Source organism: Coffea eugenioides, chromosome 5 (genome assembly GCF_003713205.1).
Source record: "Coffea eugenioides isolate CCC68of chromosome 5, Ceug_1.0, whole genome shotgun sequence".
Taxonomy (NCBI): Eukaryota; Viridiplantae; Streptophyta; class Magnoliopsida; order Gentianales; family Rubiaceae; genus Coffea; species Coffea eugenioides.
Genome location: NC_040039.1, coordinates 50215154 through 50234314, shown reverse-complemented (window position 1 = coordinate 50234314; position 19161 = coordinate 50215154). Strand labels below are relative to the sequence as shown.

At 37.2% G+C, this 19161-nt stretch overlaps 3 protein-coding genes across 4 annotated transcripts; all 3 read right to left on the bottom strand.

Annotated features, from left to right (window-relative positions):
* Window positions 1-860: 860 nt before the first annotated feature.
* On the bottom strand, window positions 861-5839 carry LOC113770576 (EH domain-containing protein 1). The gene is given in 17 exon segments (XM_027315082.1): window positions 861-1329; window positions 1407-1550; window positions 1670-1796; window positions 2475-2554; window positions 2656-2907; window positions 3012-3140; window positions 3383-3432; window positions 3526-3628; window positions 3740-3853; window positions 4356-4420; window positions 4522-4561; window positions 4651-4706; window positions 4869-4926; window positions 5015-5043; window positions 5046-5072; window positions 5427-5507; window positions 5636-5839. Coding segments are annotated over 17 exon segments (1626 nt in total). The 5' UTR covers window positions 5721-5839; the 3' UTR covers window positions 861-1143.
* Window positions 5840-7294: 1455 nt separating this feature from the next.
* Window positions 7295-11065, bottom strand: LOC113769861. Of its 2 annotated transcripts, XM_027314166.1 has the most exons (5): window positions 10430-11065; window positions 10190-10333; window positions 8662-9111; window positions 8260-8569; window positions 7295-7830 (listed from the first exon to the last, which is right to left on the bottom strand). In XM_027314166.1, exons 1-5 carry the CDS (start codon window positions 10598-10600, stop codon window positions 7694-7696), a joined length of 1212 nt encoding a protein of 403 aa, XP_027169967.1. In that variant the 5' UTR covers window positions 10601-11065; the 3' UTR covers window positions 7295-7693. The 2 variants fall into 2 exon arrangements, with proteins under 2 accessions (XP_027169967.1, XP_027169966.1); XM_027314165.1 differs by having other exon boundaries at window positions 10190-11065.
* A 6175-nt stretch (window positions 11066-17240) lies between these two features.
* LOC113770375 (ethylene-responsive transcription factor 3-like) lies at window positions 17241-18858 on the bottom strand. Its single transcript, XM_027314809.1, has one exon. It carries the CDS (start codon window positions 18523-18525, stop codon window positions 17800-17802), a length of 726 nt encoding a protein of 241 aa, XP_027170610.1. The 5' UTR covers window positions 18526-18858; the 3' UTR covers window positions 17241-17799.
* Window positions 18859-19161: the final 303 nt, after the last annotated feature.

The following is a 19161-nucleotide window of genomic DNA, read 5'->3' as shown; positions in this document are numbered from 1 at the left end:
TCTTTATGGACAAACACTTGCTCTTCCTCCGCATCAGATTCAGACTCAGAGTCGGTACTGTCAGGATATGTTACGGTATATTCTTGATCAGGACACAAGCACCCTTCAGGCACCTTCGATAATTCATCAGCACCAGAGTCGGAGTCGGAGTCAGGAAACGTTACAATATAGTCCAACACATGACTCTCTTTCTCCTCCTCCTCCTCCTGCTCCTCGTCTTCGGTGTCGCCGGCACCACTAGAATCTGTTGAGTATTGAATGGGAAGTGGACAGAAAACTGGTGGTACACTCTTTGGTGAATGAATTGCAGCCGGTGTATGATCAGCATGATCACTTTCGCTAGGAGAAGAGACGGAAACACGAGGGGTGGGCTCGCCACAAAGATGAGGATTAGAGGTTCTGTCGATTTTGAAAATTTTACCTAAGTTGCAAGCCATCATAAATTGGTATATTTTGGCTCCAACGTTGGCCATCAGATCCTTCAAGGCCTTCTTTGGATGCAAAAGGGTTTTTGTCGATCTAAGAAACGACATATTTGGTGACCACAGAGAAGGTGAATATCTATTGAATGGGGCGGAAACGGTAATAACGTAAATTTGGTATGATATCGTTTACATATACAACATATTCGGACTCCAGCCATCTTTTGGTATGTTCTCAATACAAAATATTGAGAAGCAATATTTTTTGGTATGTTCTTACGCTCGCGCAGTGGAAGAGTGGAATACCATCAATTATGAGAAGGCAAATCTTGGTAAATTTTGTATCTTTGTTAAGATTTCTCTTGTTTCCTTTTACGCCATGTATCTGAGAAAAAGGAAATGTACTTGAAAACGCTGAGTTTAGTAACAGTCTCTGGGTAGGAACTATATTAGTTTTGTAAATGGAATTATATATTATTTTTGTAAGAATGCCAAGAAAATCAAAAGACAATACAATCTGAATAATTATTCATGTCACTGCTAATTTCACACTAGCTCGCCTAATCGAAGTGTACAGCGTCGTAGTTTTCCGCATAAATCATGTTTATGCGTCAGAAGAAGTTGAACGTATGGGCGGCCAATCTAGCAAATCATCAGCAATATTCTTCTGATTTCTCTTACCCAAAAAAACTGCTGTAATTTGATAGCAGATGTATGCATATCAATCATATGGATTCCGGAAATTCTTGAGAAGTTCTGGGATATCGTATCCAAGCATATCATCAACAGATTGTATCATTTTAGGCTTCAATTTCTCGAACTTATCAATGCTATATCCACTCAGGACCTCCCGAAAGTGTTCAACATTCGGAAAATCCCCCGCTGGCAGATGGAACTCCCTCTGAACCTGTTAGCAAACGAGAAATAAACATAATTGTGATATTTCTCTGCAGACATCTAAATGCACTTTAGAAAGAGAACAACCTTTCCGAATTCCACTTCCAGGTTATCAACGAGTCTCTGCTGCGTTTTTGCCTTGCCCATCATGGCAGGCATCTCCTTTTTTAGATGACTGATGATATAAGCATGAATCTTGGCAGCCCTAGCACGCTTTACAAATTCATTTATCTGCACAAAAAAAAATTCAGGGAAACTTATCAACCCAAGAAGTTAAACTCCACGACAAGCCAAATTAGTTCATCTGAAAGCAAGCAAAGCATTCACGTAAGCAGAACTGGTCAACTTACTCTACGATCACAAGCCTTTTTGGGTATATTCTTCAGATCTGCAAGGAGGTCATCTTGTTCTTTCTCAAAAAGCTCTTTTCCAATAGGACCAGTGGCGACCTCATTGATAGGCTTGTCATTGAAAGAACTGTGCCAAAGCAAGGCAGTCATAAAATTGCGTGCAACATGGAGAACTGATGGGATGAAAAGGAAAATCTATGATAATCGTACAGCAGTACACACAGAAATCATTCCCAAGTCCTCATGTCGGTCGGAAACACTAATCTCATCAAAAAATAGTTGAAGATATGACGAGCATGGTGAGGCTAAGAGAATTCCATGTCTACTAATTAACATAAACACAAAGTGGAGATGATGCAGTAACGTGCTTTGGCACTAAAGTTATTCCAAATTATTTATTTATCTGCCTTGGGCCTTATGTACAAACAGAAGAGTGAGAAGGACAATAAAACTTTATTGAAGCCAAATGGTAGACATTCTTGTGGGCTTCAAAACGTTCTTGTACTGCCATAGGGTGACTGTGCTTATCATCAAAATGAGCAGCAGTTATTAGATTAGTCGCTTAAATGAGTTAATGATGAGCAGCAGTTACAAGATATAGTCACTTAAATGACTAAATGGTCAAAGCTGAATATCATATCCTATTAGCAATCCCTATATTGAACATGACTCAGATTTGAAGGGCTCAAGATATAAATACATACTCACTCTAATATTCCGTGAAGAATAAAATCTTTCCTAGTCTCACAACATGCGATGCGTGCTAAGCACATACAATGAACAAAGACGCAAGTATAGACCATACCCAATATAGACCCGAGTAACCTCAGGAGTGTTCAGAACTTTGCCAAGAGACCACATTAGAGCTCCGTAAACTCGCATAAGCTACAATTCAGGGAGAAGGGAGGCAAGTATATCAGAAGACTAGAACTATATTTTGATATTTGGCACAGTGTTGGATGATGAAATTGATTCTACCTACTTACTTGTTGAGTATCAACTTGATCAGCCTTATTCAAGACTACCCGAATCTTATCATCATGACCTCGTAGAGATGCAATTACACGTTTGAATTCATCACTTATATCAAGTTTGTGAGGATCAAACAAAAGCAAAATGAGGTCACATTTTGCAGCGAACCACGATATGACGCCAGTAAAGTCATAACTTCTCTGTGTTCGTTGCTTTTCTCCTGATAAAACTCCGGGAGTGTCCACAAATGTAATATGCTCCAACAGCTTATAAAGTTCAAATGAACAGTGAGTTTGAAAACCATTTCAGGAGATTCTGCTAGTTTTTTGCAGGGAAGGGGGGGGGGAAGGGGGAATAAGTAGCCACTTACTGGGTGTGGCATTTGAGAGCACTCAAATTTTGACAAAAAGGAAGTTCCGAAAGTAGTCAGACCACTGAATGGCATATCTGCTTGTACAGCAATGGTGTTCCCTGGAATACTTCTTTCATCAGGTCCATTCTGTAGAAAACACAATAAAGCAATAAGCCCAAGAATAAAAGTAAACAAATTTCCAATTACTTTCCTTATGCCTAATGTGGAGTTGGAATTCTGGAATAAGAAATCTTGAAATCTAATATTTGAAACTTTGTGGGGTTATACTGGTAAGGCAAATATTTACTTTTTTTTCATCCACTGAATAATGATTTGGATACAGATGAACTATTAAAGAAAATTGAAAAATAATTGAGTGGCAAAAATACCATAACAACAACAAATCTGTCTGTTGTAGGCTCTGGTCCAATGTGAGCACCTGTGAAAATAACGCATAAAATGATCAGAAAGGTCCTATCTTCTAAGGAGATATTAGAGTAGATACGCAGACTCCGCATGAAGATCTAAATACCTGGATAACTCGTTTTGAGCAGATGTTTAATGAATGTTGTTTTCCCAGTTGAGTATTGACCCAACAACATCACCATGGGCTTAGCATCAAAATCGCTATTTGTCTAGGGAAAGGAACAATCCAGTCAACTATGATTTCAGTTAATTAAGACAATGGAATCACAACCATATCCAAATCCCTCAAGTGAAGAACAAAGCAGATGCACATGACTCACCAACAAAGGGGAAACAAAATCATTGAAACGATATGTTGCTTCCATTGGCTTCAGTTTTTGGACGTACAACTTCTTCAATCCATCAACAATTGATGTAACAGAGCTTAGAGACACCTGACAGGACACAAAGCAAAAGCAAAGCTCATTATAGGACCCAAAACAATAAGTAAAGTGTGTTTACATGATGCAAATTTAATCATCAATAGACAAGTTCTTGCACATTAAGAAGTGCTCTTTGTGGAATAGTGTTCAAGTCCTACTAGCATACTAGTTGATGTACTACGGTCCATATCAAACTTTTTTGTCATCTTGTCATGTACTAGAGTCCTATGGCAGCTTCGATAATGTCCACAGAAGATATATCAAATCTTCCAGTCTGACCTCTCTACAGCCCCAAATCCGTTCTGTTTATCATCTTGCTGCATCACATTACTTTGATACATAATAGAGAGTATTGTAAAACAGTTTACCCAACACTAGAAATAAGAGTCTATAAAGGGAACAGAAAATGCAAAGAATTAAATAACATGGATTGTGTAAAATGTATCAATGCAAAAAGTATAGGAAAAAGTGCGATATTTCATCCTTTAGAGACAAAGTAGTTGTTACAATGCACCTTCTTTGCAGACTTTGACGAAGAAAACCAATTAGCAGATGGTGAAGACTGCAACTGAGGAATGCCTGAATTGCAGAACAAATATGAACTTTACAAACTCAGGTCTCTAAACAAGGAAAAGAGGAAAGAAACACAAAATATGTAGCTAGATCAATAACAGTCTCACCATTTTGTTCTAGCTCACTTTTCGGTGTATGTTTTTTCTTCTGCATAAATGCAATAACAAAGTGAGAATTATCAGTGAACGATCCAAGAAATTTGCAAAAAGAATTAGGTAGGACATTGGTATACTCACAGCTAGTAGCGCCTCCAACCCATCCATTGCTGGAGGTTTCAGACTTTCAAAGTCAACTGTAACAATTATAATTTGCTAAAATAGTAAGGCTAACATATGAAAAGGATACAGTAGATTCCAAGACAGACAGACCAGAAAGCATCAATATGCTTACCACTCCTCTGGACCACATTATTCCCAAACAAAGAGAACGAAGGTGAAACCATACTGCTACTTACCTTCAGCGTATATGATATCACTAGTTAATGCATGCCCCGCTTGTGCCAAAGAAACTAGCTAGAAATTAAGATACAAGAGAAAATTAGCATCTTTTCCGATACTGGAGCTAAGCCAAATATAAATGAGGGAGAGAAGATATCAGAACCTGAACTGCCGTAATAAACTCTTTAAACCTTGTCGTTTAGAATCTGCAATAGCCCAAAGGAAGACAAGGAAAATAATAAATAAAAAAAATCACCAAAAGATACATAAACGGCATAATTTGTAGGAGGCTAATATTTACATGACTTAATTAGAAATGCTAGTAAGCTGAGAAATATACACGTACGAGCATCCATGCTGGTAATATGGTTTCAACAACACAAGCAACCACAATATGCAGTCATATAAAGCCGAAGCAGTGTCGATGAGAGACATTTATTACGGAATACTATCATATTACCATAAAAATCTTTTATTAAACCAAAAGAATTAAATAAACAAATAAGTGAGATTAAACTTGAACAAAAAGGAAAACAAGAGAGGAGACAATGCTGAATACGTAGCTAGGAACAAAACCTGTTTAAGATCATGGCGAGGTAAATTTGAGAGGGCAAAGAATTTGGTGGCATCAGCTCCTGTAAGTCGCCCATCTCCATCTGAAATTTGAAGAAAATTTACAAAAAATCAAAATTTATCAAATAGAAAGAGTTCAAAAATTGAATAATTTTGAAACAAAAAGGATAATGTGTAAGAGAGGGGGGAGATTTGGGGAAGAAAAAGAGACCTGAATCAGCAAAAGCGAACCAGTCCTGATAGATCTTCTGGTTTTCTTTGGAGCATCGGCTGATTGGAGCGGAATCAATTTCCATGACTCGATTCCGCTTTCCAAATGATTAAACGTTCTCTGAAGCGAATGCACCAGCCCCCCGCGGCTTTAATTTAGGAGTTCGTTGGTTTTTAAGCAACAGGATTTGAAGAAAGATTAGTGCCATCGCTTCCGTTAGGCGGAAAGGAGAGAGCCATTTTGCCGACGCGAGGCAATTTAACTTTCGACGTCGTCGTTTTAGGTGTTTAATTACTTTATTTTTTTTTTTTTAGCATCTGATTTATTATTATTGAAACTATTGTGGAAATTAAATACCCTTCTCCATGTCCCTATGATTTGTCTCCTTAATGACTAAGTTGTGCTTTTAATATGGAAACAACAAAAAGCTATAAACTCCTTGTACATTAAAAATAATAATAATAATAACAAAAATTGGCATAGTTGCATATGTTTTCCAAAGAGTTTATGCTAACAGAGGCCACATTATGAAAGGCAATAACAAATTAGAAAAGCACAGTAATAAGTTTTCACAACCATGACATAAGTATTTAAATTTAGTCTTTGCATGTGGTAGAACAAATTCTATTAATATCGAACTATTAATATTCACTCAAATAATTATTATCGCTAAACTATCCCATTGAGAATTGTTACTCATTGAATGTATTGTTCATTTTGAGTGTGTCTTGCATATTTGATTATTTGGAAAGAATTTTTTGTTGTATCATAAATACATTTTTTATAATTTTTTTTATTATACTTTTATCCAGTACAAATTACATCAAAGAAAGAAAGTGCTAATATGATTACTAAATAAAATTTAAATAATTTTCTACCCAAATACACTCGACTATTAATCTTTTTTGCGTCTCTTAACTTTATCCTGTCATTAGTTTTTTTTTTTTTCCCCTTGGTACACATCCAATTTTAATATATTATTCTCGCGTTAAGAGTGCTTTGTTTCTTTATTGTAAGCAAAGCCATGGAAGTAGGCAGCGATCTTGACTTGGGTTTTTAGAACTTGTGAATAAACATTTGTGTATATCCATATTGTGGTTTTGCCTCCGATCACTTTGTTATTATTGTGATTTTTTTAAATTCATATGAGTGTATCGCACACTCCGTATGATTCAACGATAGTTCAGCTCTTCGTCGATTCCGTTGATCCAACTGTATTATCCCTTAAAATATATTAGAGTAGAAATATAAATAAAAATATTGTAGAAAAAAAAAATTTTGTTTAGCTTTCAAGCTCCCGAGATTTGCGAGGCAAACTGCACAAAAAGGAACACGCACACACGCATTTCCATTTCCAGCATGGACACGTCAGACTGAAGGTCACATTTCGACCGTGGAGACGTTGACTGAAGTTTTTTTTTTCTTTGAGAGTACAATCGTTTACTCCTAGATCATCATTAGTGCTCATCAAAGGAGCGTCTCAAATTTCTTAATGCCTCCATCCCATGTCCCCACTGGGGAAGATATTTTTCTTTGGTGTAAATACCAAAAAATAGACTCATATTACTTTACCATCATAAAAATAATCCCAGCTGGACATTACCAAGAAAAGTGGTGACGGGAGCCGTACTTATCCAAATTTCTTTTCTTAAAAAAAAATAAAATAAAATGATGACAGTAGCTCAACAGATATAAATACGTTACATATCATCTGCAGCACAAGTACAAACAAAGAAACATTAATCGACATTGATACTTCACAAGAAAAAATAGAAATCAAGAGCTATTTGAAAAAAAAAAAATACACAAAAGAAGAAGATGAAGAAGAACGCACGAAGGATATTTTGACAAAAAAATGTTGAATAGATGTCGCCAGCTAGAGCTAGAGCTAGAGCTAGACAGACCTTCCTCCGTCGCTGTCACTCGTCGCTGATCGTTCATGGATGGTAATGGGCGGCGACAAAGCAAACCGCCTCAAATCTCTTCTCAGGGGTCAATTGCCCAACATGGCCTAAATGCTAATCCCACACAAAATTTCGCAACCCTCTTGTTTCTTTTCTATGAAATACCGATGGTCTTTCCAAGCAACCAAAGCACAAGGGACAACTCTATGCCAAATATCGTGTGAAGCGAGGTCCTATCCAGCATGAATCCATAGACTGTCACTCCCGCTCTATTGTTTTCAAAGTATGTCACTGCGACATGCATAGCAACATCCAAAACAATCAGCTGCCTCGCATACACCATCAAGTCTCTAATTTACAAACTCAAAAAACAAAAAATTGTTTCTGAGGATTGGTTATTTAGGCGACAAAGATAATACGATGAGATAGCCAGGTTGTTCTCAATTGATTCTGACTTTCGTAAAAGCTGCATTTTTCAAAAGCCGAAATCAGAATTCCAGAAACATGTATTGTGTAGTTTCTGATTGAATTCGGCTTTTCCTAGCTTTAAGAAAGCCAAAAGTTGAAAGAAGATACAGTTGAGAACAGCCCGGCATCATGATCATGTGACAAAAAATCAATAACACAAGTACGAATTTGATGCACTATCATCCACATTCCTGATGTAGTGGTAGTAAAAGGCTTTTTTCTTGGACTGTATGAGGTTTTATACCAACTCACCTAAGGCTTGTCTCTTTTGGAATGAAATTGTGTTGTAGTTGTATGATGGAACGAGCTTGGTGTGGTCTATATCATCCTCTTCATCGCCAACATCATCATCAGCGTCAGATCCATCAGAACTCACCGGAAAAACGTGGTTGACAGGCACCCTAGAAATAGGCGTCTCAGCTTCAGTTGTATCGAACGAATCTATTGTTGCACAGACATGCCATTTGGCCGCAAGACATGTAACAGCTTGTGCTTTGTGTGTAATTCTGGTTGCACTTCTTAACAGGATCATCAGCCCTGCAAGAAGGCTGACGGAGCATAGCTGCATACCAAAGATGAGGCATTCAGCTTCAAATTTCTCTCATAAACAGATCATGGAAATATTGGAAAAGAATATGGAATTAGGAAACGTACAGCAAGTTCACCGGTTTTGTATATATTAAGATCAGCAGTTGAGCGCGTAGTCATGAGTAGGGATGCAAACTGGCTAACTGTTATGATGATCAATGCCCATAAAATGAATAAGCGGTATCTGTGGCTTATAATTCTTAAATGCCTTCTGATCCTGAGGTGTTCCCTCAACACTGATTCGACGTCAGACTCTACCTGGAAGACTTGTGCAAAGTCTTGTAATCGGAGGATCTGAAGATAACAGATGAGGCGAAAGAGAGTGCACACCAGGAAGAAGACCACAGTCCTGTAGAGCCATGAGCAAAGCTCTAAAATACATGCAACAGTGTCACTCACTATTATGTTGCCCAAGAAGGGAATTCGGGTGCCACCCGAGCTATACCACCAAATCTTGTAAGCGCACTCCACTGTGAAACAAGGTATCACAAAGATGAATACGATCTTCAGGGATCTCTGCATATAAAGACAATATTGCCAATCATGTTGATCAAAGCAGAATAATGGCCATTAGAAAGGGTCTGGTTGTCGAAAAAAGCAAATTACTTGATTGGTCAAAACAGAATAATGGCTATTAGATAGCGACTGGTTGTCAGAAAAGCAAATTACTTGATTGATTTAAACATCACTGCAATTTCACTGCCAGAGCTATGATCACTTGCTAGGCATCAAATCTTACGCCGTTAGCAAACTTAATGCACAGATTATGACTAGTGCTTTAGTATTATCTCCTGACCTGATTATTTTCGTTATTGAAAAGGAACTAACCAAGAATTTTATTTCCAGGATTGCCTATGAAATTTAAGCACTTAACAATCCAACCACAATATACCACCTTTTTCCTTCACAATGCTGACAGAAAGGTTTAATTGGGTGATAAATGTGGTTCTCAACAACAGGGTGATAAACAACAATTTAAGTCTTGAGCTGTATATAGCTCTCCTCCCCCTATATACAGCTATTTTGCGCCCCCCCCCCCCCCCCCTCACCACTACTTCCTGCCCTCAGAATTCTTCAATCTAGAAAAGTTGATGGTTTGAGAAGAAGAACCTGTTCTAAGTTGACACTTGACAGGTTACAGTTCACCAGACTACTAGAGGACTGACCTTTCGTTTCCAGGAAACAAATACTACTTTTAGGCCACTCATCAAAACAATTAAGCAAAATGGCATGTTCCAAGAAGATCCACACTAAATTTACCACCCTACACAATCATACATGTTTACGAATTCATAGTTCTCCGAACTCGCAGGTGTATATACACTATTCCTATCCTAATCACATACTAGGATCCCCATTTGACTATTTCCAAAAACCAAAGAATGAGATCCTTTACCATAAACGTGGACGATCAGAATACCAGGTTGATTTAGCCGAAAAGACAGAAATTTCAAAGTCGAAACCTCTATTGTCTTGACCCCTAACGCGTGATTGATCATCAACCATACATGAAAACAAGTCGGATGCTTAAACATCAAAGCCAGTAACTTTAAATAATACAAAAAGTAACAAAGGAAGAAAGAAAGAAACTTACATTGAACTGAACGGTGTATCCTTTTCTGACGGTCTCGCTGTCATCACAAAGCCTATCGAAGAACAAGAATCTCCGGAGCCCATATTTCCTCACAAACTGGGAAAGGCAAATGAAAGATAGGGCCGCCAAGGTGCTAAGAGAAAGCTGCACAATGGTATCATAAGGCCTGCTGTGTCTGCTATCACAATCACTACAAGCCAAAAAGAAATGGGAGAGACAAGGGACGACGATAGCCAATACCACAAAAACAGACCACGAAAGAAACGCAGTCCACCAATCAGATTGATCCACGCACATCCATTTCAGCCATGTCCTGAAACTCTTCAATTCATCTTGTGCATGTGATGCACTTCTAGCTAACAATGCCTTCTTGCTGTTTTCGTTCAACGACGCTTCCCTGTCGGCTTCCATTGATCATTTAGTATTTACCCGAAAGGGAAAAACAATCAGTTCATCGTATGAACGAGGGTTAAACTATTATGAATTGAAGAGGCAGAGAGAAATAGGAGTTGGGAGGAGGGTGCGAAATTCGGAAGGCTCCTTGATTTTGGTTTGAAATGGGGTCTGATTTAAGGTTTTTATTATACTAGGAAAATAAATATAGTACTATTTGGCTTGGTTGAGATTATGAGTTGGCTTTGAATCTTGATTCTTGGATGCTTGGCTGGGATTGTGAGTCAAACGGGAAATATGGGGCGCGTAGGAAGGACGGACGAATGGGGCGGAGAAATGTGGCAGGTAAATTATTGGCTATGGTGGTGGTGGAATAAAAAGAGTTGGCTTGGCCACCAGGGTGGGGATGAAGAAAAGAAATGGGAGGGGATTCCGGCTGCGGGAGCAAGTATTTTAGGATTCTCCCCCGACACCTTAAATTGTTGGTTAATTTACTTGCAGTTAACGAGAGGGAGCATTGCTATGTTCTACAATAGGGGCAGATGGTGAATCTTTCGAATCATTTTCGTCCTCTTTTGCGATCATTTTGTCACGACTCTCGTCCTATTTGGTCCACAAATTTTGTTGTTTATCGAACCACCAAATAAAGAAAACAAAAAAAATCAAATGCAACTGAACGGGGAGTGATTGACTGATTACTGAGCTATAAGAATGATTTTCCCTTTCGATTGGACAGCTTGTTTCGAGTTTGATCAACATTTCGCAGCACCAAGTTAATGATCAAAATATTTTGATAAAAAAAAAAAAGTTAATGATGAAAATAAATTTGTGAATTAAACAAGAGTACATGCACAATTGGGAAAGGTGCAACTCTGTTTGGATTCTACAATTTTTTTTAATATTAATTTTTTAAATATTATAAAAAATTTTAAAATATACTCTAAAAGATATTCTAAAAAGGAGTCTAAATTTTTTTTAATGTTTAAAAAATATTTCGAAATATATTTTAAAAACTCTAATATTCTTAAATATTTCAAAATATTTTCTAAAAATATCTCAAAATATATTCTAAAAACTCTGCTACAATAAAAATTTTCAAAAATACCTTCAAAAACAACTAATCCAGACGAAGCATATTTTCTCTCTTTTTTTTTCTTTTCTGATTGAAAAGTAGAGAATGCATAGTTAGAAAGGGATTTTCGAAAATTCACCACATTGCAAAAATCAAGAGTTTACCTAAATGGACTGTATTTTCTGAATTTTTTTAAGAGTCATTATTGTCTAATACACAGTCAAGAAAACTGACAAATTACCGATTGTTTGGATTGGTTTTTATTTCCTCAAATTTATTTGCTTACATCATCATTACAATTTTCAATACACCTTTTTACCTTCCCAATTACCTTTTTATCTCACATACATCACATCACAAAAAGTGCTACAGTAAAAATATCTCTAATAATTCACAATCCAAACAGAAATAAAGTACTCTTATTTGATTTTAGATTGAGTCTAATAGATACTAGCAAGTTTCCACCATGTCCGTAAAACGCGCGGTGTTAAAAAGCAATAATCTGATCCGAGTCGATGTCACGGAGGCCGAAGTCGGGTGCACCTAAAATCTCAAGCAGCATGTGAGACAGCGAGAGCTGGCATCCATCTCATGCTCATAGTTGTTTCCTTCTTGCCTTTGTGCTTTGGGTAGTTTTCCTTCTAATAAAGACCAGCCCGTGCCACCACTTTTGACTGATGAGAGTATAACGATTCATCTTCTTCCTGTAAACGCCATAGAACTAGTAGATGCGTGTGTGCCCCCGGATGGATGTCGATGTAAGTAGTGTATTGATTGGTGTAAAACTTCCTGTCAGGGGGTACTACCATTGATTGCTTATAGATAGTGATGATGATTGGAACCGAATTTATCCAAATTCATTTTGAACAGAACCAGTCGAGATGAGCATCTCCAACTGCAATAGTCGTGTGGTAACAACTCTTTTACTCCTTTTTTTTTTCCCCCTTAACATCAGATGCGATCTGATCTGGAAATGTTAAAAATTGCTAGCAAGACTTGAATCCTCGAACGAAACTTGTACGTCTGGGTAGGGTTGTTCAGGCAGGATGAGTTCTTAAAATATTAAGGGATTTGTGGTGAAAAGATGCCTCTTACATTAGTGCATCCAGTCACAGCTGTAGTTAACTGAAAAACGACACTGCACATATGAGCGTTGGTTTGCAACGTGTAAAGTTGGAGATTCTAATTAAGCACAAAAAGGCCAGCTCTCCACATGATAATGTCAAACCAGTCGCTTATAGAAAATCATATCATAAATTTTGTGCTGCTAAAATATTTATTTCCAAATTTAAAAAAAAATAGGCATTGAATCTTCGGGATTACATCTCGATTGCTTGTATTTTAATGGAGTGGTGGTATAATACAACATTATCAGTTCTTCGGCTGAAGATAGCTTTGCAGAAACTAATCGAGATGTAACGATACATGTGTATAACCTACTCTATCCTAATCTAGGAGGGAGAAGGAGCCTAAAGAGACTGTTGTAAGGGTTAGTGGGTATACAGACCCAACTAGATCAAGGGAATGCTATGATACAACCCTTAAATTTTTTTCGCTGCTGATGAGATTTGAACCCTCACCAACAATCTAATGAGGGACTTAATCCCTCCTGGTGGCCACTGAGCCATTGGCCCAGTGGTTGATTGGATGCAGTTCATGAGTCCTGCCTTTGGTTTTTTGGTTTTTACAGGTAGCAAAAAAGTTGGGATGGAAATTGACGTCAAACGTTCATTGGCTCATCTGTTTTTTGGGGAAAGAACTCAATGCGGTTGGGATTCCGTGCAATTCGGTCCGGTTATTATACTTCTTGTATTAATTAGTATACAAATTACATTATATATTTATAAATAAAACGCTTGACATATATTCAGTATCAGATGTACTTCTACTACGAGGAGACCTTTGGAATTGGGTCAATTCCTACTCCTACACCTACTAGGAACCTATACTTTGCCGAATGACCAATTTAACTAAGAAGACTTGGTTTAATATGATTAAGGGTTCGTTCGGGGTTACGGTAATTTATGGAAAAATACTTTTTTAATAGAGCTCCTGATAGAAGTACTTATTAAGTGCTTTTAAGTATACTATTTGGAGACATATTTCAATAAGTACTTATTGTATTGGATAATATGTGATTCGAAAATTTTTAAATATATTTATCTCTTTATTTAGTTTATAATATAGAATAAAATAATTAAATTTAATGTTTTATTTTTTAAATAACAAAAGTTACTCTAAAAGCACCATTTTTTATTTTTTATTTTTTTGCAAAAAGTGCTTTTAACACAAAAAAATTTATTCATAATTTTATGGGATAATATTCACTAAAAGCCTTGAAAATACTTTTAACAACTAAACGTGCTTTTTTACCGAAAGCACCACAACCCCAAAAGGGGCACAAGATGAGCCAAAATTCAATTCTCATATATTGCATTTGGATTGAGAGATTTGTTGAAAGATTTGAAATCCTTTCAAATCTCTTTAATTGTTTTGATCACTCAATATATATTTATTTTTGTAAATCATCAATTAATTTAGTGTTTAAAATATATTTAAATAATTAATAAATTATAAATCCAAATATATCTCAAGTAATCCAAACAACTAGAGGGATTTAGATCAATTCCAAATTTTTCATCAAATTTCTCAATTCAAACGGAGCTCTAAAAAGGTTTTGTTTCTTTTCCCTTTGGTTTTTCTCTTCCAACATGTCTGTGCAGGTTAGCGGCCAAAATGGGGACGTTACTTATTTCGATCCCAAAAACTTGCTCCAATCTAATATGCATGCCGCTAGGATTCCAATTGGTTGTATTCTGACAAATGGGTTGATATACATAATTCGACCACGGACACGAACGATTATCCATGATAATCTTTTTGAATTAGATATAATTTGCGTGAACTATTTATAAAACTTAACAATAAAAACTAATTATTATATATGGAATCCACTTAAACAATAACAAATATCTCACTTCTATTGTAAAAAGGATGTACAGAAAATTTACATAGAATTATAAAAACATTCAAAAAAATATATTGTTTGGATAGTGAAATTATCTCAAATAATATTTCGCTTGCATCATAAACACATTTTTCAATTCACCTTTTTATATTTTCAATCACCTTTTATCTCATATATATCACATCACAAAAAATACTACAGTAATTATTCTAAATAATATTTCAAATAATACTCTCTATCCAAACACAGTAAATATGTTCAGGGTCAAATATTATTGTTCAGGATGGTTGACCGTCCCTGCCCCGCTCCTTATATAATCGTCCACCATCTAAACAGAACCTGCAATGCCGGTTCCCACCAAAGATTTTGATGTCTAAGGAGCTCAAGTACTTTCCCCTAACACCTCTCCATGGTCCGAGGGGTTGATAGATTCTGGGACATGGACTAAATGTAGAGTTTCAATCTCAACGGCCGCAAACTACGAGAGGAAGGTGGACTTTGACGTAGGGAAATATACTTGCTCAACGTATTATTATTAGTACATAAGTAGCTTTGAGGACTGGAATGCTGGGGAACCCACTCACCTACAATTCCAAATCCAAATATATTAAAAAGCCTAGTTCATTTCTCCAGGACAAGTTTTTTTTTTTTTTTTAAAAAAGGTTTTTCCACTACACACTAAACTGTAGAAATGGATTAAGATTGCAGAATATCTTGCGGGCAATTCTTTAACTTTTGACCAATTGTTTTCAGGGAAATTGACTGCATCTCAACTGGAAAGAATGAATAAAAGTAGGATACGACGAGAATTGCAATTAGATCTCCCTTACTCCCTAGTCTCACTCCCACTTCCATGTTTATTGGAGGAAGCAAAGAATTACAGTACCCTTTTTTATTTATTTTAGGCAATTACAGTACTTGACATTCAGCCACTTCAACATAACTACGCCAAATCAGTCACCAGTACATGAGCTAATTCCAATTCTGGTCACTTACACAGGCGCAAGAACCGGTCAAATCATGACAAATAAATACTACTGTTAGTCATTCCCCCAGACCAAAAGTGCCCGCCTCACACGAGTTTGTTCTTCCATGAGATCATAAAATGCACTGCTGTATACATCATTTAAATTGTGCATTACCCGCCAAAATAGCTGATGGTTATGATAAGTTCATTCGCATTGAAATCCAACAGAACACTTGATAACAAGACTCAAAAGGAAGACCTTTGCAACTATGTCCCCATGGTACCAAAGCGCATTAATCTCAGCAGGAGATTCTATTTGATGCCGAATAGCAGGATTAAAGGAAGCAACTCAGAATAAGAACAGGGTGTTTATTTAAGTTTTTCAGAAAATGTTCAAAAAGTAGGCATCGGCCTTGCCAGGCAAAAAAAGGAGTTTTCGACAGAATGAAACACCAAATATATGGGGAAGGGAGGAAGGAAGGTACAGATCCTATCATCTTTCAGTGAGCCAACGTGTACAAAGTCAAAGTACCTAGCATCTACAACACAGTATGCACATCTAATGTGACCATCAAGCAAGAGAGGTATAAACTACCCTCAACAAAAATCAAAGAAGCCTCCATAAACCTATCCATCCACTCACTAGAGTATTCAATGCATCACCATTTGATCACAAAACCTCTCATTCACTAATATATAACTAGCCACAATCCCATGGTCCTAGCAACCAAGTAGAGCATAGTGTTTGGCTATTCCCACCCAATCAACTTCTTACCTTGCAAAAGTGCTAGCATGTAACTTGCTCCTAGAGGTAATTTGCCAGATGCAAAACAAATGAAAAGAAAAAACACAAGTGAATGGTTAACAAGAACAAGCTTCGCAGTTCTAAACATATGAGAGGCAAAAAAACTGCCAGACCGAATTATCTCAAGCTAATTGTATTTACATATCATTCTGGTACAAGATTCAAAGCACAAGTTCATCCATTGTGACACAACTAAGATGCTTATGCAGAGCAAAGCACAACCACAGTGAAAAAAGGAAGGGCATTATGATGCAAGTCAGAGCACTACAAAGGTATACTACATGAATTCAACAAACTTCTGCAAGCAATAGATGATGTCAAGCTCTAAAAAAAGTAAGTATTTAAGACGGTAAGAAACAGATCGATAGGCTAATAGCTTTGTTATTACTAGTACACCAAACAAATTAGCCAACAAATTCAATCCTCAACTTAGATCCAATCAGTTGAATATTTCTAGGTTCAATGCTTCCTCATTTCAAGCATCCAAATGCCGAAGAAAGAAACATAACAAGAGCCATCCACAAATCAAAAAACAAACAATACTCCATACCACACACGATAACTTGCAATTCATAACTTCCAACAGGAAAATCTCATGCATGGCTTCAAGTCTACCGACTTGATCAATCATTCAATGCACTTTTTACTTCAACACTGACCACATACTCATGCTTAAATACTAAACTAATGACAGGGCTTGCATATGAACCTCTACACCATTAATACACAAGCCTAGCAAACAAAAACTCATCAACAACCAAGATTTACGAAATAGCACACAAATCTACAGATTCATTTAAAGAAGAACTTCCTTTTGACCGTCAATCAAATTAGATAAAGCTCTCATTTTACATAAAACAAAGGGTGGCAATGTTCATATCCTCGTAAATCAACATGAGCTGCACCTCAGAACTGTATGACCCAGTCTAGTTTTACAAGTAAATACTAAAGTAAATATCGTATCACTTCAAGAGCAACAACAACAGTAGAGACTGCTCTACATCCCAAAGCTCCCATACAGTTAAGATACAAAAATAAGAGTAATCAGTTCATCATACATTTATGATATCATATCACACTCTAGCCCATGTTTCAAAGCATCCATCTCAGTCATTCCTCTAACCATAATAACATTAAAATCATAATCTTAAGAATATTTTTAGGAAAAAAGAGGTAATTTCTCTTCAGACAACAGACTCATAGCAGACAGACCAACATATGACCCGCCAATCTCATCTCTCTTACAGCATCACCTTAGTCTTACCCTGCCTATGACCCTTTTTTTCAATTTTTTTTTGGGGAATTTTTCCGGCTTAAAACGAAAAAATAGAGAAAAAGGAAAATCCGAACATCCATATCGAATTGTTCGGAAATCATATTATCATCAGACAGATCAGAACATCCATTAAAGGCATAGAGCTGTGCAGTGAAGGTCATCAGCGTCAACATCCACCGGCGCTGGCAAGTTGAGGTCAAATGGCAATGGCGGCTTCCGGATGGAAGACGAAGCGATGTCGCAATCGCCGTCATCAATAACGGAGGAGGATGAATCGCAGTCGCTATGACAATCATCAGGCACCACCGGCGGCGACCGAGGATGTCTTCTGGAACTGGACGGAATCATGGAAGTCGCCGCCGCGGCGGTCGTCTGAGGTCTGGGACCACTGAAAGATTCCACAGTACTACTCAAGCTGCTAGAAGTGGGCCGCTGAGGGTGCAAAATCTGGTGCGGCTCCGGGTGATACAACCGGTTTTGAGGGTGATCTATAAACATGGCAGGGTCATTATTATTAAAATTAGGGTTATTAGGGTTTTGATAATTACTAAACTGGTGGGGATGATGATAAGAAGAGGTTGATGGCAAAGGGAAATTGGTTTTAGCTTTCGGACCCCGGAGAGTCCGAGCAGCGGCGTCGTAGGCTCGAGCCGCATCTTCGGCTGAGTCAAAGGTACCGAGCCAAACTCGAGTTTTTTTCCAGGGGTCTCTGATCTCGGCGGCAAATCTTCCCCAAGGTCTTTTTCTTACACCACGGAATCTGATCTCTTTAGATCCTCCAGATCCATTGGTTTCTCCGGCTGCTGCAGCCGCCGCCGCTTGCTTGGCCGCTGCGGCTGCTCTGCCTCTCCGCATGGCCGAAAGTCAAATTTACAACAAAATTACAAACAAAAGAAAGAAAAGAAAAGGAGAAGAGATCGAAAATTTCTTTTATCTACAAAGAGAAGAAGAACAGAGAAATGAAGATCCAGGAAAAGAGAGGAGAAGAGAGGAGAGGAGATGAGATATCTCTTTTTTTTTTTTTTGTTTCTTTGGCAGTATTTTCTCTTTCCTTTCTCTTTTCTCTCCTTCTCTCTCTCTCCACACAACTTTCTCTCTCTACTGTATGTGGTGTGTTTGGTTGAGGAGGAATTGAGGGAGAGAGAGAAAGGAAAGGGAGGAGGGTCTTTTTTTCATTTTCCTTTATTTATTTTTGGGAAGTTTCCATTTCATTAGTTCATGTACTGTACCTTTCTTGGTTTTATTCTACTATTTCCTTTATTTTATGTTCCTCCTTTTTCTCTCTATTTAAATTCTTTTTTTTTTTGGTTAAATTTAAACATTTTTCTTTCTATGGCCTTAGGGTCTACTGTATAACTTTCTCGATTTTCTCTACCATTCCTAACCCCACAAACCCAAGTTGTTTTCTCTTCTCTTCCGTTTCCCATCCTTTGGCTTTAATTCATCCATTTCATTCCCTCAAAAAAATAAAAATAAAAATAAAAATAAAAA

Coding starts and splice junctions, on each gene's coding strand:
- LOC113769861 (XM_027314165.1), bottom strand. CDS start 10,600: ATGGAAGCCGACAGGGAAGCGTCGTTGAACGAAAACAGCAAGAAGGCA. Junction 8,570..8,661: donor ACAAAACCGGTGAACTTGCT/GTACGTTTCCTA, acceptor TTTGGTATGCAG/CTATGCTCCGTCAGCCTTCT. Junction 7,831..8,259: donor CCAAAAGAGACAAGCCTTAG/GTGAGTTGGTAT, acceptor TGCATGTCGCAG/TGACATACTTTGAAAACAAT.
- LOC113770375 (XM_027314809.1), bottom strand. CDS start 18,525: ATGCGGAGAGGCAGAGCAGCCGCAGCGGCCAAGCAAGCGGCGGCGGCT.